At 56.3% G+C, this 24,468-nt stretch overlaps 1 protein-coding gene across 1 annotated transcript; it reads left to right on the top strand.

The window, feature by feature from the left end:
• Positions 1 to 465: 465 nt before the first annotated feature.
• On the top strand, positions 466 to 18,075 carry LEMD2 (LEM domain nuclear envelope protein 2). The gene is made up of 9 exons (XM_019830466.3): positions 466 to 1,240; positions 2,859 to 2,899; positions 5,959 to 6,034; positions 9,139 to 9,215; positions 10,126 to 10,205; positions 11,830 to 11,975; positions 13,004 to 13,105; positions 13,188 to 13,290; positions 16,505 to 18,075. The coding sequence occupies exons 1-9, from the start codon at positions 511 to 513 to the stop codon at positions 16,653 to 16,655; spliced, it is 1,506 nt and encodes a 501-aa protein (XP_019686025.2). The 5' UTR covers positions 466 to 510; the 3' UTR covers positions 16,656 to 18,075.
• Positions 18,076 to 24,468: the final 6,393 nt, after the last annotated feature.

Below are 24,468 nucleotides of genomic sequence, written 5' to 3'. Positions count from 1 at the left end.
TGGCATGCCTGGCGTCTAGTCCACGACCCAAAGCCCTTCCCTGACTGCAGAAGGGATCACACAAGGTCCCCAAGCACAGAGCGGCGAAGGGTCCCATCTCCCTGCTCTCCGTAGTGGCTTGTCTTTCACCATCAAGCAATTCATTCACTAAATCAACAACTCACTGAGTGCCTACCACGTGCCAGGGACCGCGCAAGGGGCGGAGGATTCAGAAAGAAAACACCGATTGGCCTTACGGACAAGGAGGAGGACTGAGTAAGGAGGGAGGGGGGAAAAGGGAGGGGAAAAAAAAAAAAATCCTTGGACCTCTCCAACATGGCGGCCTTAATGGCCGAGTCTGACCCCCTCATCATGGCCGGCAATCGGGGAGGCGCCGACCTTCTCAACATGGCGGCAAAGGCCGACCTTCCCATCATGGCGCGGGGCCCCGCCCGCTCCGCCGCGGCCGCCGGCGAGAGCAGTTCCGGGTGCGGTGCGCGCCAGGGGCGGGCGGGGGGCGGCGTCCTGGCCATGGCCGGCCTGTCGGACCTGGAGCTGCGGCGGGAGCTACAGGCCCTGGGCTTCCAGCCAGGACCCATCACCGACACCACCCGGGACGTCTACCGCAACAAGCTGCGCCGCCTGCGGGGCGAGGCCCGGCTACGCGGCGAGGAGCGGCTGCGGGAGGAGGCCCGGCTGCGGGGCGAGGAGCGGCTGCGCGAGGAGGCCCGGCTGCGCGAAGAGGCGCCGCTGCGAGCCCGGCCCGCTGCGGCCTCCCTGCGAGCGGAGCCCTGGCACTCCCCGCCGGCCTCGGGCTCGGCCTACGCGACCTCTGGGGCCTTCGGCGATCTCGGGGCCTCCGCGGCTTCCTGGTCCGGGAGCCGCGGCTTCGCCTACCCCGCCCGCCCTGCGCCGCTCAGGCGCCGCGCCTCGGTCCGGGGCAGCTCCGAGGAGGACGAGGACGCCCGGCCGCTCGACCGGGCCGCGCCGGGCCACGGAGTCCGTCGCTGGTGGGCCACGACCCCGGCCCCGGCACGGCTGCCCTCCACCCTCCTCGGCGCCGACCCGCGTCCGGGCCTGCGAGCGACGCGGACGGGCTCAGCCGGCGCGGCGCGGGCCCGGCCCGAAGCGGGGCGGCGGCTGGAGCGCTGCCTGTCCCGGCTCCTGTTCTGGGCCAGCCTGGGGCTGCTGCTCGTCTTCCTGGGCATCCTCTGGGTGAAGATGGGCAAGCCCTCGGCGCCGCAGGAGGCGGAGGACAACAGTACGTCCCGGGCCGGCGCAGGGGAGGGCCCCGGGCGCGCGAGTGTCCACCTGCACCACCACCGTTCCTCTCAGCGCCAGGCTGCACATTCCCGGGCCTTAGATGCCTCTGGCTGTCTTCTTACCTCCAGACCTTGACTCTCCTCCCTCCAGCGGTGGGAGAAGAGGGCCGGAGTTCCTGCATCTGCAATAATTTCTGTCTTCACTCTCTCCTGTTCTCATTTTCTGCCCTAGCCCTTCCTACCAATCTCCCTTTCAACCACGTGCTGGAAGCAATCTTCATTCGCAGTCACTCCTTCCCCAACCTCTGGTTTTCCCTCTCTAGAGAAAACCACACCCCTCTCTAACAGACAAGGTCCACCCCCATTCCTTTTTAGTTCTTTCTTAACTTGGATCTCTTGCTCATTCACACATTAGTGCCCATTCCAAGGCACCCCAGGTTTCACTGCCCACAGATCGGATCTGGTTGGGTTCCCAGCTTTGCAGCACCAAAAGACTTTAAACTGATGTAAATGGAGGCGTTTATCCTTGCTTACATTATCCTCCTGGAGTGTGTTAAGAAAGGGTTCTGTGAGTCAAGGACATGGCCAGCTATGCTGCTTCTGTCCACACTTTAGTTAGTGATTAGACATGACAATTAGAGGTCTGCAGGATACAGTATGTTTCCTGAATAGTTGACGATTTGTATGTTTCTTAAAAGGAAAATTTGCCTCTTGGGTAATTCTGGGCTTTAGCCGAACAGAAAACAACATAGAAATCATTCCTTTATAAGTTTTAGGGTGTAAAGTATATAAATTTAAAGTGTAAGTATAAAGTGGCATTGTAGTTCACCAACTTTTGATGTTCTTTGCAAAGGATGAATGTGATTAATACTGTTCCCAGCCTCAAGCCAAGGCCACATCCTTCCATGCCTAACAGGAACGGCCAAAATGCGGGGAGATGCCAAATCATGTCTTAGCTATTGCAGCAGATGGGTATTTGGGTGTATGAACAAGCCTGTGGGCATGGGGATCCCAGACTCATGCGCACACCCAAATAATTTCTTGGCTATAAGAGCAATTTATCCACCTACTAAAGAAAGTAAGCAGACCCGGGAGTCTGTGGGACTGTACTGATACCACAACAGTCAGACAGTATACTGTCCTACCGCTGAGATGCTTTCAGACAACAGCTCTTGGATGTATACTGAGGTCTACCTGGACTTCCCCTCCCACGATGTTACTGATCCCTGTTCAGCACATCATTGTTTGCAGTTTCCAAAACCATCATGTGCATTGACTTGTTTGAGGCCAATGCCCCGAGTTAAACAGGGAGGGCTTTATTGATCCCATTTTACAAATGAGGAAACAGGCTCAGCGCGGTTGAGTTGCTGGATATGCCTAATCATTTCCAGCTAGGATTTGGACCCAGCTGTCCTGGTCCTAATTCCTAATCTAGGATTGGGAAACCCTGACATGTCTGCATTTTAAAAGTGCCTCATTTAGATGACATCTTTCTGATCCCCACCCTTAGGCTGGTAATGTTTTACTTCCCCTGAATTTTGAGAGTGGTCTTTTTTTTTTGTCATCTTTTCCTTAACCCACACTTTTAATTTCCTGTGTTTCTTTTCTTGGTCTCAGTGAAATTATTGCCAGTGGACTGTGACAGTAAAACAGATGAGGTGAGTTTGAATTTCTTTAGCTTTTGTTATTCCTCTCAAGGATGCGAGCCTCCGTCAGGAGGTAAACTTCCCCAGAAAAAAGATCGTAATAGGATCATTTTCAGGAGTGCTTCCTGTAATGCACCAGAATCACATCGTGTTCTGTGATGTTTGTGTCAGACTCAATTGTGGCAGCAAAAGGAGTACTTGAAACAGAGAGAATTGAGCTCCCAGGATCCAACCCTGGGATTGTTATGGAAGCTCTCCCATCCATCACAGCACTGGGGACTTTGATCTTCTGCCTAAGTCAATCTGGGGGGATGCAGTAGGTTGTGGTTGAAGGACCTCTCAAGCTCCCTGGCTTCCAGAGGAAGGGCTGGCGGTTTTTAAGCGTCGGGAGGCTGGGTTCTCAGGTCCACCTTTCCCTCTGGTAGTACATTTGTGGCTCTGACGATGCTGTTCGGATTTGAAACATCGTGGGGGGCTGGTTTTAAACATACCTAAAGTGGAATTAGCCCCGTTAGTCTATAGATTTGTTTTATGAAGCTTTAATGTTCCCTACAAATAATATTTGGGGAATGCAAGCAGCCCTATCTGTCTATGAGTCATGCAGGCAGCATCAGCAGGGAGCTGGGACGCTGGCACAGGTGACAGTCTGGGGAAGATAGGAGGCAGTAAATTTTCAGGTCATAAATCCTACAAGGAGGAGCCTTTTGCTGCCAGAGGGCATGACTTAGTAGTCTAATTATTAAGTGTGCAATGCCAGGCCTCCCCCGAGACCTCAGTCTCCATCTCTGGCAGCCCGGGGGCTGGGAAAGAAACAACCCATGGCCACACGTTCATTCTCTCACCCGTGTTAACGAAGGGGTGTCCCGATGATAGGTTTTATTGCTTCTTTTGGCTTCTGCGGTATCCTATTGGGGGCCGTCTCATTGCATTCATTTACTGCAGTCATCCACCAAGTATCTTTGCTTCTCAGTTGTTTTTGTGAAAACAGATTCATAAGAAGTTTAACCTGCCTTCTGTCACGAAAACCACAGTGGGTGATTAGAGGCAGTGGCCCAGACAAAGAGGGAGTGGCCAGAACTTTGAACCCTGAAAGCAAAAACAGGAAACAAGGAACTTTTCTATAAGGCCTCTCTGGTTGCTATTGCTTGGTTCTTCTTCGTCCCACTCGAGTGAGCCCAGGCAGGCATAGTCCAGGTACCTGCGAGAGATGCGCTCAGCGAGCACACTGGATACTTGCCACATCAGAGCATCGAAAGACAGGGTCTGGGCATCGTCTCAGGCTCCAGTGAGCTGAGGTTGCATGGGGTGCTGCTGGCCTTTGTGCAGGGTGGACACAGGAACAGCAAGTTGGCAGATGCTTCTTGGCTTTGGTGAGGCTCATGCCGAAAGTCTTGTTCTTTGCGCGGCTCAGGCTCACCCAGAACCCAGATGGGCATTTGAGTTTTAGATATACGTGTTCTTTCCCTTCTCAGCCAACTACGACACTTAGCGTTTTTCTTTCTGCCTTTGTGCTGCGGAAAGCGTGTGGACAGGCTGGGAGTGGGTGTGCTGTCTCAATCAGGCCGTCTCGTTGTCTGGTGCCTTCTGTCCTCCTGTTCCCTTTAGGTGGTATCAGCCCCGCTTTGCCTAAATGTCGGTGAGTTTGGAACAGAGTTAATTGTTACTGCTTTTTTTTTTCTGGTTGTGACAGTAAGGCTTAGTATAGAAAATGTGAAAAATGTGACAAAAATCACCCATGATTCTGCCACCAAGGGGTACTCTCCATTCACATCTTGGGGGGCATTTCCTTCCCACCTCGTCTGCGTACCTGTGTTTATAGAATTGGGATCTCTTGTATATTCAGTTACATTTCTTGTCGTCAACGTTTGCCATCTCATTAGTCTTTAAAAGGTAGTTTGGATACCTAATTCTGCTTACAGACCTGTGAGTTGTCTCTGAACATTTATGATCCTGTGGGTAAATCTTGGTTGTGTCATTTTGTACCTCGTAAAGGCTTTCGGGTCTTTAGGCAACACGAGGGGACGTTTCTTGGCCTCCGAGACTGTGAGAAACCAAGTCCATCCCGTTACAGGTGAGGGCAACGAGTGAGCCTGAGAAGGGAAGTGACTGTGGTCCCTTCTGCAGTTTGGAGCCAGAGCCCAGACCCTAGGCGTCGGTCCACACCCCGCCCGGTGACAACGCAGAGGAGGTCTGAAGGGGGGCTCCAACACAAGTTAGCTGTGGCATCTTGGTGGCCTACCTAAGGTCTCCGCCTCGGGCTCCTTGTCTGAGAAGCTGGTGTGCGGTCAGGACTGTGGTGGCGCTTCAGTGCGTGCCCACGTGTAAACGACTCAGCACAGCACATGGCTTGCCGTTCGCTCTCCGGGAAGAGCAGCCTTTCTTTCAAATCTCCTAAATCTAGCGAGTCTAGCAAACTGGTGTCAGTTCTGTTACAGGTGCAGGAGATCTAGGTAGGCCTGTATTCCTAGTCCTGTTTTCTCCTACACGTGACTTCTTTCCCCCTCTAGTTGCAAGGTTTCTAGAAATTTCCCATTTCCAGTCCAGAAGCCAGTCCGAGATGAAGCATTTGCTGCAGCTGATCCACAGAACAATTTATAGGCAGCATGCAGACAGCGGACTTTCCAAAAACAGACGGGAGTGGCCCGAGGGGAGAAGCGACTGCAGTCATGTGGCATTTGCTTGGCCCGCCAAGGAGGCCGGGCTCCCGCGTTTCCCCACAGCCCCATCGCCTCTGCTCCGCAGCCGCCCTTAATGGCCTTTATTCCAGTGAGAACCATGGGACAGAGGCCGGGAGCCTCCAAGATGCAGACCCTTAGTTACCGTGTCTGCTTTCAGCTCTGCCTCTGCTTTTACGGTGTTCCTCTTCGGTCAGTTAACCCGATATTTATCGACCCTGTCCTGGGCCCACCGCGTTGCAGAATTTGTTTTTTTGTTTTTCGTTTTTAAAGTATGAGGTGTTTGTTTCTTGCTGCTTAGTACTTGACAGTGTAACCGAGGAGGTGAAACCAGACAGACAGAGCCCCCTTTCCCCCCACCCCTCCTTGCTGACTGCTTGTCCTGTGCCCTTTCAGTTCTGTCAGGCCAAGCAGAAGGCGGCCTTGCTGGAGCTGCTGCATGAACTGTACAACTTCCTGGCCATCCAAGCCGGTGAGTGGGTATCTTGAGGCCTGAGATTCCTCATGAGGGCGTGGGCTATTACCCCGATCAGCCAGGCTGGGGCTGGCTGGCTGGCCGGCAGGTGGCTGAGATGCTCTGTGGAGATCTTCCAGAAGATATACTCAGAAACCAAGTCTTGCCTTCCCTGCTTCCCCACTCAGACACATCTCTTTTAAGCCTACATTTCGTTCTTATATCCCCTTTAAGGGTCCCAGGGGTCCTGGCACATGCACAGGCCTTTCTGCCTTCCCTAGATGCCCACCACCTGATGTTTTGGGGGTTCATGTTGATTGGAAGGGGCCAGGCCCCAGGTCTTCTCAGAGTCTGGGTCTTCTGACCTAGAGGGCCTCCCTATATCAGATGGTCAGCCAGGCCAGGAGGAGAGGCATAGGCAGGTGGCAGGGGTGTGCCTGGGGGGGCCAGTCACACTCGGGCCCATCCAGCTTGCCAGGGCCCTCGTGTCACAGCTGGTCCTGATCTCCCCATCTGGCCTCAGGACTTCAGAGAAGTCCCGTACCCTCTCAGGAACTCCCCATCTTACCAGGTAATCTTGGGTATTTTTTTTTCTTTTTACAAAATGAAAATTAAGTGCTCTACTCTAGAGGAGGGTACTTCTAGCACCCCCAGGATGCCCCTAAAAAGTCATCCATCCAGAAGGTCCCCGTACTGCTTTATTTAGAAAATTATTCTTTGAGGCCAGAGATACCACCTCCCCACACCTCTCAGAATCACTTGCTAAAGGTATCAGTGAATGGCCAGGGCTTGAGTACCAGGCTAAATATATTTGGCACCAAAATCAGACAGAGCTATTCAGTCTTATGAGATGTTCAGGAGGCACCTCTTACCTGTGGGGCCAACCCTTGTGGAAGGTTGTTGCTAGGAAATCAAGGCCAGATGGGCCTGTAGTGGGCCCTCAGCCCTCGGGGCCAGTCTTGTGGTCCCAGCTCTGCCACCACCTCCCTCCTGAACGGTGGGAGACTGGAGGTGGTCATGGAGGCATCTGTGAGCAGCTCAGAGGAGCAGAGCAGGAGGAATGGGAGCTCACAGCATCGCAGGCCTCAGGGGCCTTTCTCCATGGCTGAGGTGCTTAGACTATAAATTTTGGCCTATGAGGGTGTTCCAGACCTTAGTGACTCAGCTGTGGCCCAGGAACCGGCAGCATCAGGATCACCCAGGAGCTTGTTGGAAATGCAGACTCTGAGGTCCCATCCCGAACCTATGAATTAAAGTCTGCATTTTCAGAAGCCCCCGGGGCATAAAGTAGAGAAGCTCTCCTCTTAAACTGTGGGTGCTGGTAGACATTTTTCCTCCATCCCACCCTTCATATGTGGTCCTGGCTTATGCCATCCAGGGGTTTGCTGCCTCCTGTCCTCTGACAAGCCTGGCAGCGGCGACCCTGAGGGTCTCGCTGCAGGGGAATGAGGGCTCTACTAGGCCATACTCCCCTCCTGCCCCCGCCCTGCCTTGGAGCTCACCTTTGGGCAGGGAATTGTGCTGGCCTTTGCAGCCCACGGGCTGCTTATGGTCTAGTAGAAGAGACAAACCACCTACCTCCCTGACCACTGGCTGATACACAGTGTGACTGGATGAGAACCGAGAGGCCGGAAGTTCCAGGAGGCACGTTGCCTTTTAGCTGGAGCAGTCGGGAAAGTGTCGCAGGGGAGGCGGTGTCTGCCGGGCGCTGAAGCCCAGCAAGGGTTGGTTCTGCATATGTGTGGGGGAAGGCAAGGCCAAAGGGGAAATGACAGGGTCAGGGCTGGAAGCGGCTGGTTTCGTGAGGGAAGAAGAAATGGAAGGAATGGAGTTTGGAAAGGTCGGCCGGGCTCTACCATGGGTGGCCGTAGAGGCCAGGCCCTCGGGGCTTCATCCTGCAGGCACTGAGCACCGGGGAGGCTTCTGAGCAGGGGAGTGACGTGCTGAGAGCCAGCAGCCAGGAATGCAAATGTGACAGCGGCTTGAATGTAGTAGTGTCACGTAAGCAGAATCATTTTAAAGTTTGGTTGCTCAAACGTGGAAGAGAAAGGGGAGAGGAGGCAACCAATCAGGAGGCCGTGGCGGTGGTCCAGGCGGGGTGATCTGGGGTGGGGCAGACCATGGCAGCCACCTTGGTCTCAGGGGTCCCATAAGGTCAAGATCAACTTGGCATAGGAGGGATAAGCTTTAGTTCGTTCTGAAGCGTTTAATGTTCATTCCCAGCCACTCAGTCCCCAGCACACAGACGCACAGACTAGCCATCCGTAGCCCCTAAGCTGTGCCAGGTTAAGAGCAGTCAGGCTGTGCGTGGGTGGGTTCAGGTTCTTGTACATGCCGACCCTGTGCTGTCCCTGCTCTCAAGGAGTCTAGTGACCCATGGGAAACAGCACGTTGTGGGTGGACCATAGCAGGCTATTGAGAACCAGCGGCTGTGGTGGGCCCCCAAGTCCAGAGCAATTTGGTCCAACAAGATTCTCCCACGGGCTGGGGATTTTTCAGAGGAGGTGGCCCCGGGCAGGCCTAAGGGGAGGCTCCCAGCTCCATCCTGGGTGGGAGCTGTTCACCCAGGGTGCTTGGAAGGGAGTGGCCCCTTGGAGCACCATGCCGAGGCCCCACTACCCAGCACAGACATGCCCTCTTTCTCTTTGGGGCATTTTGGACACCCTTCCCCAAAACCCCTTGAAACAGTGGGCCTGGAGTTCAGGTTACCTGCCTATGTCACGGTCAGAATCCCTGCAGTGCCTCCGGCCTCCCTGCCTTTCTTTTTTCCCAGGTTGTGTTTATTTATAGTGCCATTCTGGTACCTTCCAAAGCTATCTGTCTGATCCTTTTAGGGATCAATTGCAAACAGACCTTAGGATTGGGCAGCTTTTTAGTCATTTAATGCAAATCACCGCACTGCTTTGCAGGTCAGGTTTTAATGATCTGGAATCGATCCAAGCTAAGTGGCTTTTGATCTTGCTGCAGAGTGAAGATGCCCCACAGAAGCCAGAGCCACGGGGCCACATGCTCCCTATCAGAGCTGATGGCTTGATTCTTGCTGCATTTTTTTTAGTCCGTTTCAGAGTCATTTTTTCCCCCACCTCTTCTTTGTGTTTGAATGTGTGTTTTTTTCCTCCTAGGTAATTTTGAATGTGGAAATCCAGAGAAGCTAAAAAGCAAATGCATTCCTGTAATGGAGGCCCAGGAATACCTAGCAGTAAGTAAGGCTGCAGCGCTTACCCATTCCCGGGAGGTGCTGGCGCTTTTGTAGTGATCTTTCAAGCCCTGCTTTTTTTTTTTTTCCCTTTTTGTTTTGTGTTTGCTTTTTGGCTTTTTTTGTTTTCCTTCTTTTTTTTTTTTTTTTTAACTTAGTTGAGGGCTAGGCTGCTGCAAGTTTAGGCAGCAGTAGGAGTGACCGGTCCAAGGTGAGCTATGAGCCAGAGCCCAGCCTGCTGGCATGTGGGTGGGGGGCTGGCTCCTGAGCGGCCAGTGCGGCCACTGCAGGCCACCTCTTCTTTAAGTGGCCCTGCTACTCGCTCCCCCTTGCTCTCCTTCCCAGCAGCTTTGCGGATCTACATTTCCCCTGTCCGTTCTCTCCTTTTCGTTCGCTGTGCAGATTGCTCAGGGTCTGCTTGACTGTGTGCCTGGCCCCAGTCTGATAGAATGATGGAACTTTGGAGCTGACAGAAACCTTAGGGGTCGCCTAGGTCATTGCCACTTCCCAGACGAGGAAACTGAGGCTCAGAGAGGGACAGGGACTTGCCCAAGGCCACACAGCTGGGACTGGCCACTGGGCTCCCATCCCCACACTGTTTTTCATTTTCCCCAAGATGAGCTGCCAGCTCTCTGGCCTGACACTTTGGTCCTCGAGGAAATGATAATTCCTCTGGCTCCCTCAGACCTGCATCGTTTCCTTGTGTGTGCTTCCACATCAACTCCTCCGGGCAGAGCTCCTTCTTGACTCTCAGCAGCCCAGATTTCCTGCCTGCCACTTTGCTGTGCATGTAGTGGAACAGGGCTTTGGGGCCCACGGAGGGCACGGGAGAGGGCTTCCTTAATCCAGCAGGAGAATAATGTTCCCGCTGCTCGGCCCAGACGCAGAACTCATCTCCCGCCCCCTCCCACAGAACGTGACCAGCAGCTCCTCTGCCAAGTTTGAAGCTGCGCTGACCTGGATACTGAGCAGTAACAAGGACGTGGGCATCTGGTGAGTGCGGGCGAGACATCACAGGGTGGCGGCCCCGCCACAAGCACCCGTGGCCGTGGTCCTCACCCATCAGCTGACTGCCGTGTGCTCACAGAGGTGTCTCGGGTCTGAAGTTAGAGGCAGGTCTCCCAGCTGAGTCCTTGTAGGCTAAGCCTGAAGCCAGGCAACGGAAGGAAGAAGCGTTTGGGGTGCAGATAAGACACAAAATCCGGGTGGCGGGACATTAGCCTAGTGTTCCAGCTAAACCTGTTTCAGGTGACTCGCTTTGAATTCACTGGTCCCACGTGGGTTGCTGGAGAAGGCATTTTTCTGCACTTCCTCTCCCCGGGTGCTAGTTTTCATTCCTAGACAAATGTTTCTGCATGTCGGTTTCACTCTGTGTGGAAATGGCTAAAGGAAATACTGGATTTTATTCTGACTGGGCAGTTCCGCCTCAGTTCTGTCTCTGGGGAGCACTGTTCGCAGAGATGGTGAGCCCTCTCGCCCTCCTGAAAAGCCCCATCTGGCTGCTCAGCTGGCGGGGGCAGGGCACACCAGTGATGCCCCCCCTCCCCCACCAGAGTTCATCATCCTGGCACTGCCTCTCGTTTCTCAGGGTTTGTCGGGGTCTCTGCTCAGGCCATAGCTCCTGATATTCAGACACCCTCCAGGGTTTTGTTCCCTTCCTCTCTAATCCACCCAGACTACTAATTCCATCAGCAGTGCCTCTACCAGAAGCCCCTCGGGCAGCTCAACCCAAAGCTTGATAACTGGATGCGTGGCACGATTAAAATTCGTTGGCTTAAAAAAGAATAAAGCTTCCCTGAGTGGCTGAGCGATTTTCCTGTGTGTTAGGAAAGGCGAAGGAGAATATGGATTTTATCCTCCACGGCACTCACCGAAGCTGCTAGCACAGAAGAATGATGACGCTCGCCCTTCCACTCTGGGGAAGGTAGTCAGGAGGGGGGCCGGGCCCAGCTCGCTCACACGACCAGTGTTCAAAGTGGGTCGTTAGAAGTCGGGACGCTACAGATACTGGGCATTGCACTGTGCGGTCCAGAGCGCGAGACTGTCACCCAGCTGGAAGAACGTGTAGGTGTGGGCATCCATCCCCGTGTGTCCTGACACCTCCTCTCAGTGGCCAGGGTGGAGGCGCTGGGGCTGGGGCCTGGCCTCGGGGAGCCCGGTGGTCGTCATTCCCTGAGCCTCACGGCACCCCGATCTTTACCCTTAAACAGCTTATATGCCTCTTTGTCACCATCACTGAGGAAAAGCACACCCTCCCAGACTCTTTCAGTTCCTGCCATGCAGTGCAAAGCCAGCAATTCAGTAAACATTTCCATTTCTCTATGCTGGGAGGTGGGAATCCAATTTACAGTTTAATCTTCCACACGCTGAGAGGGGCTGTCAAAAGACCCGACAGAGGGGGACGTCACTTTAGCGGTAGGGGTTCAAGCCTGCTGCCGTCTTTAAAGCTTTATTCTTCCTAAGTAGCCAACGTGGGAAATTTCGGGAAAGCATGCAACCAGGATACCGAGTCTATTTCATAAGCAAGTAGAGGCCTCAAAGCCCATCCTTGAGTGGGGCCGATCCCACGGCTCCTGGGAGCTTTTGAATGTGTCTGCAGCCCTGTGTCCTGTTTCAGGTTGAAAGGGGAAGACCCATCAGAATTGGTGACGACCGTGGACAAGGTGGTGTGCCTGGAATCCGCCCGCCCGCGCATGGGTGTCGGCTGCCGCCTGAGCCGTGCCCTGTTCACTGCTATCACCAACTTGCTCATCTTCTTCTGGTGTAAGTCCTTGGCTGCCCTTCTCCCCCCGCTGCCTGTGCCGCGGGGACTGCTCCCAGAGCACCTCCCAGGAGCCCAGCTCAGTGACACTCCTAGGCATGAGTGATGAGTTCTGGAAGCCCAGGCCCAGAGAGTTCATTTCTGTCTAGTGAACCTGAGGTCTGTCTAATAAAACAGAGGAGATGAACAAGTCAGCCTCTGCCCTGGTTCATCTTACCTTTAGAGACTGGTGGCGGGAGCGTGAGGATAACTAAAAACATCCTTGCTCAGGGTCGGGGACCGTCAGTGTCCCTGAGACGGAGATGGGCGCTGGCTGGAGCCCAGCATCGTCGCCCTGGGGGCCCTAGAGTGCAGGCCTCTCTGAGGAGGAGGCGCACCAGGAGCTTGGCCTGATTTTACTCCCTCTCCTTGGGAGCTCTAGGTACCTGATGAAAGCAGGAAGGACCCGGGGCGCTGAGCTGAAAAGCAGAGCGCGAGTCTTGTCTCCCGACATCAGGGGCCGCCTTTGAGCAGAGACCTTGGGGTGTCTCTGAAGGCAAAAGGCCGAGTCCTAGAAACTGCCGGCTCTGCAGACATGGCAGAGTTACAAATCACAGGCCATCTGGGCGTGCACACAGCTCCCTCACCCACGCCATCAGGCACAGACATCATTATCGGCAGCAGCATCCCGGAATACAAAGGGCCCCGCATGTATATATGTATGAAACGCCGTGTTCTGGTTCACAAGGGAGGAGATGAAAGTCCCGGAATGCGGTTGGGAGGAGCTGCAATCTGGACGGCTGGGGATGCCTCTGTGGTGACAGCCGGCAGGAGGAAGATGATCACTTAATGGCCTGCCTTCCCTTTGCATTTCCACCTCCTTTGTCCCCTCCCGCATGCTAGCCGGAGCCTGACACATAGTAGGTGCTCAGAACACTTGTGCGGCTCACCCATAGCCTCCAGCGCAGCCACCGACCCAGAATGACACGCAGTGTGCCTCTGAGTGGCTGCAGGTGACGTGAGGATTAACCGGGCCTTTGTTCCCTCACAGGCTTGGCCTTTCTGTGGGGCCTCCTGATCCTCCTGAAGTATCGGTGGCGGAAGTTGGAAGAAGAGGAGCAAGCCATGTATGAGATGGTGAAGAAGATTATAGGTGTGTGGCCCCTGGGGCGAGGACTGCGGGCACCCGCCGGAAGGTCCTTGTCCTAAACCGTGCCCCCTGCCCTACCCTGCAGACGTGGTCCAGGACCATTACGTGGACTGGGAGCAGGACATGGAGCGCTACCCGTACGTGGGCATCCTGCACGTGCGCGACACCCTGATCCCTCCGCAGAGCCGGTGAGTCCTGGTCCGGCCCCGCCGAGTGCCACGGAAGGAGCCCCGAGCATCAGTTATGGGGCGGGGGGAGGGGGAGCTCAGCCCCGAGGATCCCAGGGGAGGGAGCCACCACGCACGCCTCCTGCCACTCCTCCGGCGCTCGGCTCTTCGTGGCAGAACGCAGACCAGAGGTTTAGAAACATGGTCCCACTCCTCTGTTAGCGTTGGGTGGCTCAAGCCGGGAAGGATCTGATAGGTTTCCATTAGTGGAAGTCCAGAGTCATGTGCGCTCCAGACACAGAATAGTCGGGTCCCTGGTCCCTTTTTCCTGTGATCCTTGGGGTCCTGGCTTCCGTGGATGTCGTGGGCTGGCGGGAGTTCCTCGCGGTCACAGGATGGTGGCCAGCAGCAGCTGGACCAGCATCTGCCTTGTCACAGCCAGCAGGGGAGAGAGGGGCCTCCCGTTGCTCTCACAAGCAGGAGAAAACATTCCCAGAAGCTGCCAGTGACACACTCACTGAGGCCCTGCTGGCCAGACTCGGTTACTTGTCTGTTCTTTAGAATTTTTGAGAGAGAGACAAAGTGTGATTGCAGGAGGGGCAGAGAGAGGGAGACACAGAATCCAAAGCAGGCTGCAGGTTCTGAGCTGTCAGCACAGAGCCCAACGCGGGGCTTAAACCCACAAACTGTGAGATGGTGACCTGAGCCGAAGCTGGACACTTAACCGACTGAGCCACCCACGTGCCCCATATTCTTGAATCAGTCACTAGCAAGGAGGAGATTGTTTTTCAAACATTTTTAACCACGGCCCATGACATGTTATCTAAAATACGGTTCACTTCCCACACACGCATGCGCACGCACACGCACACACGCACACAAGTGTACCTGCAGTTGAAAGCAGAACTTCACGGCCGTGGATGGGGTCCGTTCCCAGGGGGCACGGCTGCATGGGAAGGGGTAACAGGCCGTTGTCCCGCATGACACCAAGGGACCTTTCACATGGGCTGCAGATGCCGGATGTGGGCATCTGCAAAACCGCATGTGGGGTAGCTTTGGAGGACGGGGTCCCAGGGGGCAGCCATCAGGGCCCGCCGAGGTGTCGGCCCAGATTGTGGGGCCCCCTCAGTAGCTCGCCGCGGTCTCCAGCCGGATGCCATCTCTCCGGAGGGGGACGAACACTCACTGCAAGCCGGCGCTGCTCTGTGCCCTCCACGGGCAAAGCCCACACTCACTGGCTCCTCACTGTGGCCCTGCGAGGTGAGAACAGTGAGTACCCCATCTAACAGATGAGGAAACTGAGGCACAGGGAGGTTAAGGAGCTTGCTCGAGGCCCAGTGCTGGTGGCACGTCTGTACAACCCAAGAGGAACTGGAAGAGCAAAATATTTAAGGTTTTACTTGTAAATGCTTAGTAACTTTCATCCTTCTTTAGGGACGTGCAGGCAGGAAGCTTAGGGAGAGCAGACTGACCACGGCAGCGTTGGCTCGTGCTTGTTGTTTGGTCCTCAGCAGGAGGCAGCTACGTCGCCCTCCGGCCCCCAAGAGGAAGCCGCTTGGTGTTTTCAGACTCCCACCAAATTCCTGGCCCCACCAGGAGTCGCCACGTGACCATGAGTCACGGCCACTCCGAGCCAGTTTCCTCATCCAAAACAAAGACACCACTGCCGGGCAGAGGGCTGCGCTGAAGCCCTTGTTTACTCAACAAATGTTTATTGAGCACCAACCGCAGGCCACATGCTACTGGGTCCCGGGGAGACGGTGGGGAGAAGAAACCCAAATCCGCGCCCCAGCGGAACATTGGTTCTAGGGAGGAAGAGAGGTGACAAGATGCATAAGGAAAATGTGTGCTATTAGGCAGTAGTGACAAGTCCTCAGGAAAGGGGGACGGGGTGTCAGGAAGTGGCCTCACAGCTCATTAAGTCTGTGCCTAGCACGTGAGCACTCACCCAAGAGTGGCCCTTGTTGCTTGGGCTTCAGTTCCATGCAACCCACATACTCACTGAAGTAAGAGCAAGAGTGCCGTCGCGGTTTGTCTCCGGCCGGGCCACCCGGCCTCAGCTCCCACGCCACAGCAGGGACCACAGGCGGGACTGAGCCCGGTCAGTAAACCCCAGGAGACTCAAGCCATGTTGGCTCCCAGCCTCTCGATTTATCTCCCAGGCCCCCGGTGGGTGCACCTGAGCCCTCATGTCGTGAGGACCTGTCCGCTGCTGTCGGCCCTGCGTGGGCACCGTCGGGCGTGCCCCGCAGAGGAGGGTCTGCCCGTGAGACTGAGGGAGAGCCGTGGAGCCTGGCTGGCGCAGGCCTGCTCGCTGCCTGGGAGGGGGGGCTGGGGCTAGAGCAGCCCAGTGGGCCTGCCCCACGGGACCTGACCTCTGGAGGAGAAAGCCCTGGCACCCCAACTCTGACTCCTGACCCACGGGCCACCTTGGGCGCTTCCCTCCTTTGTCCTCCCCCAGGTGGAACCTTCCCGCTCCCACATGTACACACCCATGTTCACTTTCCACGCGAGGGGTCACAGGGAGGTGGTCTGCGGTGCTGACGAAAGACGGGAACTCATCGAAGAGAGGACGTCAGAGCCATCCTCCCTGACTGCCTTGGAATCTTCCTGTCTAGTCTGGAGGGGGAAGACACCACAGGGGGCTGTCCAAGGGGATGCAAGGCCCCAGGGACCCAGCAGAGCAGAAGGGGCCCTGGCCGGTAGCTCTGGTTCCAAGAGCAGCTCCAGCTTCTTCGCCTCCCCAGTTGGATGCTTAGCTCATTCGCGTGCTCCAAAGTACTGTGGAGTTTGGACTCGACAGCCCAGTGGCCACTCTTTAATTAGCCCACATGGGGCATTAGAATGCAGCCGGCACCGGTGGTGGGGCCGCCTGGCCCGGGCTGCTGCGGTAACAGGTCCCAGCAAGCGCTGGCTGAAGCCAGCACAACCCCTTCCCTCTTGGACACCTGGGGGTGCCCTGGCCCCCTCTGGCCCCCTTCAGCTCCCTTTAATTGAATGCTTTTGGAGCAGAGAAGGTTGAGGAATTATTTCTCTGTGGCTCAAGAAATTCCTCTCCTCTGCAGGAGCTCTGTTAGTACCTGATGCCTTTTCCTCCCGCAGATAAATTCTGCGCGAGATCCTGGAGTCAGGGCCCCAGTTTGTACAGAGGGTGCGTCCGGACCAGCTCGCTTCTCTGGGCAGTGGAGCTGCCGGGGCGCAGCTTGCCTGCTGAGCCTGGTCCTTGTCGTTGCAGGAGGCGCATGAAGCGGGTCTGGGACCGGGCTGTGGAGTTCCTGGCGTCCAACGAATCCCGGATCCAGACAGAGTCCCACCGTGTGGCTGGAGAGGATATGCTGGTGTGGAGATGGACTAAGCCCTCTTCCTTCTCCGACTCAGAGCGATAAATCCCGGGCGGGGGCCTGTTCCCAGTCGGCCTGTCCCAGGCCAGTCCCCTCCGGGGGCGCGAGAAGGCCACCAGACCTGCCAGTGCTGAATTCACACTTGCCTTGACTTTCACCTTCCTCCAGACTCTGGTTCCAAAGGTCTCTGTAAGACTCTTCAGAGATTAGCTTGTAGGGAAGCGTGGGCTTCCTTGAAGGGCACAGGGGAAAAGCCAGAGGCCTTGTCCTCTGCATTGGTCCAATCCTGTGCCCCGATTGCCGGCAGGAGAGGGGAGAAGGGTTTGTTTTTGATGAACAAAAAAGATGAAAGAGCAGCAGCTGTGAGACCCTGCAGAGCTAGTGTGCAGTTAGGTGGGCTGGAGCTCGTCCACCGCTGGCGAGCACTCAGCAGGGTGGGCATCGTGCCCGTGGGCGGTGGGTCAGGATGGCAGGCTGGGGCGGCAGGGGTCGGGGAGCAGATTGGTCCATGTGCCTTCAGAGGGTGTTACCTGGGAGCTCAAGGGTGAGGGGAGAAAGCCTGTCCTCTAGCTGGGTTGGGCCTCTTTTATCCTGAAGGGGGAAGGTGCTAGCAATTAGAACGAGTACTGTAGAAGGACTATCTAGAAATGCCAGGCCCTGGCACGCAGGACCCTTGGGTCGGGAGTGAGCTGCTGGCGTGGCCGCCTGAGAGCAACCGGGAGCAGACACGGGCCGAGAGCGGCGAGGCGGGTAGGGCTGCCCGGAGGCGGCCTCTTTAGTGGTGCTGCTCACAGAGTCGCAGTTCTAGACCAGACCTGCAGCCAGGGCACTGCATCGGGCCGCGAACGCAGATTGCAGGACCCGGGGAGGGTCTCGCCTCCGGCGTGCGACGGTCACCTTGTCCCGTGGCGGCCACAGCGTCCCCACGCCGGGGCTGCTTAAGCAGAACTTCCGGCACCGACTAGGTTCGCAAGGGCGGCTCGGCTGCCCCCTGCTGGCCTCCCCGGGAGCGTGCCGGCGCCGCCGCAGACCTTCGCGGCCCCCCGCCGGCCCATCAGCCCGCGTCGCGGGAGCCTGTCTCCGCAAACACCCTGGCGGGGGGCCTTATTAGCTAAGTGCGAGGAGCCTCTCCAGCAGAGCCTCGTCCCCATATGTTCTCATCTGCGGCCGCGGAAGAGGGGCAAGCAGAGGAGCCGAAACAGCTGCCTCCAGAAGGCACCGACCACCCCCTTTCGGTCTTCCTGGTATTTTTTGTTTCCTTAATAAAGCTCCGGTCTCCCTCATTTGAGCAATACTCTCTCATTTCCTCTGATGTCTGGATGATCGGCGGGGCTGGACTCTGAGCGCCAGCCCCGTGGCAAAGAAATGGTCTCTTAATCAAGGCTGCAGCCAGAAGAATAACGCTGCAACAGGCTTCAATATCAGGGTTGAAACTGTTGGATAAATAAACTATTTATTAAAAATGGATGTGTTTCTCGTCCATGGTTCTTCCCCTCCCCCCACCCAAGCAAGTTATAAGGAATGGTTAAGTGGTGGGGTTACGAAGCACTGGCTCCGGAGAGGTCAGCTGGAAGAGGAGGCTGGGGTGGGCCGCGCAGGGGCCCTGAGCCTTCTCGGGACAGCTGGCCTTCCTCCCTCCGGGCCCCGGCCTTTTCGTGACCGGGTTCTCCAGCAAACTACACAACCTCTCAGAGCCTTAGTTTCCCCATTTACAACAGGGCATGACTACCACACCCTGCAGGATGAAGTCCAAAGGCACCCACCTGGTCCCAGTGAGTGGGTGGCAAGGGCTGGAGATCGGTAGACCCTCTTTCCTGGGCCCCATTTCTGCCTCCCCGCAGGGCCCCAGAGGCCCCCAGGGGGAGAAAGGAAGAGCAGAGTGAGGTCGGATGGGGCTCCTTGGCAGCCGACGGTGTCCTTAAAGGAGGCCGGAGATTGATGTTGGCAACACTCTAGTCTGGAGACTGCGGAGGCCCAAGTGCTGTCTGGGAGGGAGCAGGGCCCGCAGGACTCTGCAGGGCAGGGGCTCACTGAGCTGCCGGCCCTACGGCTCTCCACCAGGGCAGCCCCTACCCCGAGGGCACACCAGAGCTGCGGGCATTGGAGCTGGCACCAAGATCCAGCCCTTCCTCCTCAGCCGGCCCCGCTGCGCCCCCCCCGCGCGGTCCCACCTGCAGGTGGTGGCTGGCCGGTGAGCACCGTCCCGCTCTCCTCCCATCTGCTGGGAATTTGCTGGATAAATTGATAGTCACAGGACCCAGACAGAAATGAGCCCACCTTTCCCTTTTCTGTTTTTCAGTGAAACATTCTCCCTCTGCTGTGTTTTGTCTTAAGCTGTGAAGGGAGCTAATGCAGGGCTCTATTTCTGTGAGACTGTTTGGAGAGCGGGAGCAAGATCAAAATAAGCCAAATAACAAAAGGCCCCCGCCAGCCGGCCCCTGCCTTTATGGAGCACGGAGCGCCCGAGCGGCACAAAGGCCCGGAGATGCGTCCTCTGCCGCACAGCCTCAGATCCGGCCCTGCAGCCCTCCTCCGCTTTGAAGGGCCACGTCTTTCTTTCAAGCAGCTCTCACTGCACCAGGGACAGGGCAGGGTGGTGGGATTTGCCTGAGGAGGGGGTCTGAGGGCATCTTTTTTGGGTGGGAGCCATTACAGAGAAGTTTCCATTGCTCTGCCCACTCCCTTCAAGGCTCCCTGGGCCGCGGACCTGTCTTTCTTCGGTGACAAATAGCCCTCTTGGGCTTGGGTGGCGCCAATAAAGAAGCTTGGGGAGTACAAGAGGGAGAGGCCGTACCCCACAAATCTCGGCCGTGGACGTCCACCCAGGAGCTCCAGGCCATCTTCCGGAGCCTCTGCTCAGGAGAAAGGTAAACACGGCCATTTGTCACTGACTTATCATAAGAACTGCGGTAGCAGCTGTTCCCCTTAATTAATACACCATTGACTTTGAGCCTCACACACACACACACACACACACACACACACACAAAATCCCTTTGTTGAGGCAGGTGTGCGGACTTCAAATCCATTATCCTGTCGGCCTCCACCAAAGGGAAGGGGCCGGGCAGTGGTTAGGCAGCAACTGGACGCAACTCTTCCAGCAGCCCTCCTCAGGCAGCCAGGCCAGCTTCTCCACCCCTGTCCCCAGAGAAAGCTCTGGACACAAGGAGAGAATCTGGACAGAGGGGCCCATGGTGCACCAGGGAAAAGAGAGGCAGAGGGGATGAGTGGGGGCAGGGGGGTGGGGGAACGTGCCACCAATGAGCAGTGGGGTGGAGGCAGGCACTCAGCATCTTCAGGACCGGCTCTGTCCTTTATTGGCTGGGACCTTGCACTCATCAGTCACTTTGTCCCTGTAGCAGGGGAAGTTATTAGGAAAAGGTAAAATCAGCCAATACATGACAGCATTATGACAAGCTCATAGGGAGCTTTAGCCCGCTGAATGACCACAACACCCCCACGCTGTGGTTATCCCCTTTATATGGGATGGGGGAAACTGAGGCACAGGTTGGTCAGGCAAGTAGTGGAGCTGCGGTCTGAACACCCAGACAGACCAGCTCCAGAGCCTGTGTTGTCAGCCCTGCTCTCTTCCCTTCTCCGAAGAAAGTAAGGGGGGGCCACTCAAGATCTGTCGGGCTGCCCTGGGTTCACCACAACAGTAGAGCCGCCTCGTCCCAGAGAAGAGCCAGGACCTCACACAGGCTCTAGGAGGCTCCTGTGACCTGCCATCATGCTTGCCCCGCCTCTGCTCAGGCCACACGCCTTGCTGCCCCCACCCTGACCAGACCCGCCGCTGCCTCCGAGCCTCTGAGTCCCCACGTGCTCCCCACCCCCTCCTCCAGACCACTGCCCCGTTGGGAGTCATAGCTGCGCCCCTCACCCGCACATCTAGGGCCCGCCCACCTTTTTGTCTCTCCTAATGGAGGTGCTTACTCATACACCCGCCCCTGCAACTTACCAGCCTGCTACCTGCTTCCCTGAAGTGTCCATATCCCCCTCCCCAGGGGGACCCTGGCCACAGAGCCAATCAGGCTGGACTGTCCCAGCCGGGGCAGGGCTGTCACACAGAGAGGGCTACAGCTCCCTATGAGCGTGTCATAAGCTAACATGCCACAGAGCCCCCAGGACCTGCCAGCCCACCGCACCATGTGACAGAAGGCCCCAGGGTGAAGGTGGTCTAGGGGCCAGGCGCCAAAGCAGACCAGCCCAGGATTTGTGTAAGACGCGGCTGGGCCAGGCCCTGCGTCCTAATTGTGACCTCTCCGCGGCCCTGGCGAATGAGGAGGGCTTGGAGCAGATCCGGTGAGATTTCTCAAAGGAAGACAGATGTTTCCTCCTGCCAAGAGCCGGGGCCGATGCAGGGCTAAGGCCCCCGTGACCTCGAGGACAAACCCCTCAACGTGGTGGCGTGTGGTGAGACTGCAGGCCACCGTGGAGGGGCCACCTCCCGCAGGCTGTGAGCAGGGACGGTCCGGAGCAGGGTCTCGGGAGCAGAGGAACAGAACAAGCTCTGAGAAGAAAGGAGAGAAGAGGTATCACTGGTGATTACAGCCCAATTTCTGAGCCGTTTCTGTTTAGTAAGGAGACAGGGGAAAGTACAGTAATTTTCTTCAATGAAAACAGGCAACAGAATTCCCTTTGCCTCCTTCCCCTTGCAATTAAGCCCTTCTCTGCAAATGAAATGATTTGGTTTTCATGGGGACTAATTTAAGCACACTTGGAAGGGCCGCTGAACTTTTTGATTGCAAACACCAGCACGTGCAAAACAGAACCCCCAGCATCGATGCCAGGCTGGTGAGGGGGGCCCTGCCACGGAGCCCGGGGCTTCAAAGGGGCGAGGCGGGCTGAGCCCCGGGGTGGGAGTCCAGCTCTGCCCCTAAATCTGTGACGCTCTCCCTTCTCCAGCCTCCGTCCCTACATCACAGGTGAGGGAGCAGAACTGGAGCCCGGGGGGGGGGGGGGGGGGGCAAATGGTCTGACACACCTGGGGACGACAATGAGCTGAGGATGTCACACGCTCCCCGCCACCCCTCCCATCAAGCCCTTTGAATCTGGGCTGGCTCTGTGACTGCTTTGACCAGAGAAAGATGGTCAGAGGGACACTGGGCAGCTCCAGCCCGAGGCCACCCGTGCGGCCCAGAGCCACCACGTAAAGTGGCCCAGCTGCCCTGCCGGAGAGACCTTGTGGGGAACAGATGCCCACCTGCCCCCAGCTGGCACACCAGATGCCTCAGTGAAGCTGCTTTTGCCAGTTCCCACCCAGCCTGCCCAAATGGCAGGGTCATGAGTAAGTGCAAGGTTGTGGTCCGTATTATTGTTATTACCACCTTTTAATATGAAACAGTTTGAGATCCACAAGAAGGTGCAAAAGTAGTACAGAGATTTCTCATGTACCCTTCACCCAGCTCCCCCCAGTGACAACATCCCACAAAACTGTGGCACGTTGTCAAAACCAGGAAATTGACCTCGATACCATACTAACTCAGGCACGACTTTATTTAGATTTTACCAGCTCTTTTTTTCAACTTTATTTATTTATTTTGAGAGAGAGAACAAGAGCAGGGGAGGGGCATGAAGGGGTGGTGCAGAGAATCCCAAGCCAGGGTGGAGTCCAATGCGTGGCTCGAACTCATGAACTGAACTGTGAGATCGTGACCTGAGCTGAAACCAAGGGTTGGATGCCCAACGAGCCACCCAGGCGCCCCAAGATTTTACCAGCTTTACATGCACTTCTGTGTGTGTGTGTGTGTGTGTGTGTGTAGTTCTATGGAATTTTGTCACATGAAACCACTAAGTTTTGGGATGGTCTATGACTCATAATGAATAGCTGATCCAGGTATGGACAAAATCCCCCAGGAGTGTGTATCATCACACAGACCCTTGCGTGGAAGTAGAAGAACATTCTACACTAGACTCAGAGAATGAGCGTCCGAGTGGTCTGACGGGAACCCAGGACGGCCCTGAGGGACAGGAGCAGCTAGTCTGCAGAGTAGTCACTGAGGCCACTTGCCAGAACTCCTGGCACTAGGAAAGATGAGGCTGCCTTACTCCCTTTGAAATTAGGCACAGCCACGTGACTGGCCTCAACCAATGAAATGCTGAATGGAAGTGACAAGGGGCAAGCGGAGGCAGAAACGTTAAGACCAGCATGCGATCTGTGATCTCTTTTCTTCTGCCCTGGTGTGATGCTGCAGCTGGGGCTGCCGCCTCAGCCTGGGTCCCGGAGCGAGGGTGGCTGGAACCAGAATCCCCAGCTGACCCCCAGGGCAGTAGCGTGAGCAAGACCTCAGTGTAGGTGGGTAGAAGCCGCTGCCAAGAATCGGAGGTGGTTTGTTACTCACATCAGCTACCTGATGCAAGTAACTAGCTTCTGCCACCTTCCCTGAGGGAAGAACAAACAGTTGCATGAGGGGGGCTATAGGAATATCCTCTGTGTTCCAACATCCAGTGCCTGGAGGCTGGGGAATGGACTAGAAGATTCCGGAAGGTCTGTCTAGGCCCTGGGATCTTGTTCATTCCATTGAGGCAATGTCTGGCAGGCTCTGTAGTGAAGATCTGGATCTTTCCGAGCTGGCTAGCCCTGTTACGCAATTACCGCAAAGAGAAGGCCTGGGGTCCCGTGAGGAGAAGGATCAGAGGAACATCACTCAGTGGGCGCACGGGCAAGAAGGAGATCTCACCCCATGCAGTGGTGCTGACTCCACCATCGGCAGCCACAGCCAAGAGGAGAAAGAGCTGCGCCTTCAGGCACCGCGCCTTGTGTGTTTAGCAGCAGAGGGAGGGCCACACAGCTGTCCAGGAGAGCCCCGGCCCATGCTGGCTGGACCAGCCTGGCCCCAAGCTCGGTGGAAGAGGCCAGTGGGCATGGCCAGGTCAGAGGCTCTTTAAACAGAGGCCAACAGGGGTGAGGACACGTGGGTGTAGCCAGAGCGTCCCATCCCCCACAGGGACATGTGCACAGCAAGCGGCTGCTGAGTGCTAACCCCCCTGTGGGACACAGGTGCCCAGGATCCCCACCAGGATCCAAGTGACTGAAAAGGGCTGACAAATCTCAACCGGAGGAAAGTGTGTGCGTGTGCGTGTGTGTGTGTGCGCGCGCGCGTGTGTGTGCGTACACACACATGCCTGTGCACGCTTGTGCTCCAGCCACCCAACGAGGGGAGGGGGCTTCCTCTGAGATAAACACGCTCCATGTACTTTATCAAATTTGCAGATGCCACACAGCTGGGGGGGATGATGGCAAATACACCAGATGACAGAGCTGGGATCTAAAGAGAAGTTGACAGGCCGGAGCGATGGGGTGGATCTAACGAGATGAAACTTAACAGGGACGAACGTGTTTATTTCGTTTTATTTATCTAGTTGTGCCCTGCCTCCATGAGCAGAGGAACAGGGAAGGAACAGTGGCTCACAGGCAGAGGTGAAATTACACTGCACGCAGGACCACAGACCTGACTGCACAGACCCGGGGTTGGGGAGGGGGTCGGGGGCTGAGCTCCAGGGTGGGCTTGGGGGTCTAGGCATGATGGTCGGTTCTACAGGCAGCAATGTGGGGTTGGTCTGAGGCTGCATCAGTAAAGGTATAGCATCTAGGTTGAGGAGGGTAGCGGGGACTGGGGAGCCAGGGCACCTGAATCTGAAGTCCGGGGTGGTCAGGCTGTCCTGTTGGGCAGCAAAGGCCGGCCTCCCTCCATGCCACCCACCTGTAATCCATCTCTCCTTTCCTCCTCGGGCCAGGGAACCGTTAGGGCAGCCTCACCTTTCAAACATGTGCCACCAAGAGTCAGGCCTGGGCCTCTGAGACATTTGCAGGGGACACATCCAGAACCCTCTTCACTCTCCACTCAAAGCTGGCAGG

The sequence above is a fragment of the Felis catus genome, chromosome B2 (genome assembly GCF_018350175.1).
Source record: "Felis catus isolate Fca126 chromosome B2, F.catus_Fca126_mat1.0, whole genome shotgun sequence".
NCBI classification, from domain to species: domain Eukaryota; kingdom Metazoa; phylum Chordata; class Mammalia; order Carnivora; family Felidae; genus Felis; species Felis catus.
Note: the sequence above shows the minus strand (reverse complement) of the source record. Positions and strands in the feature narration are given on the sequence as shown.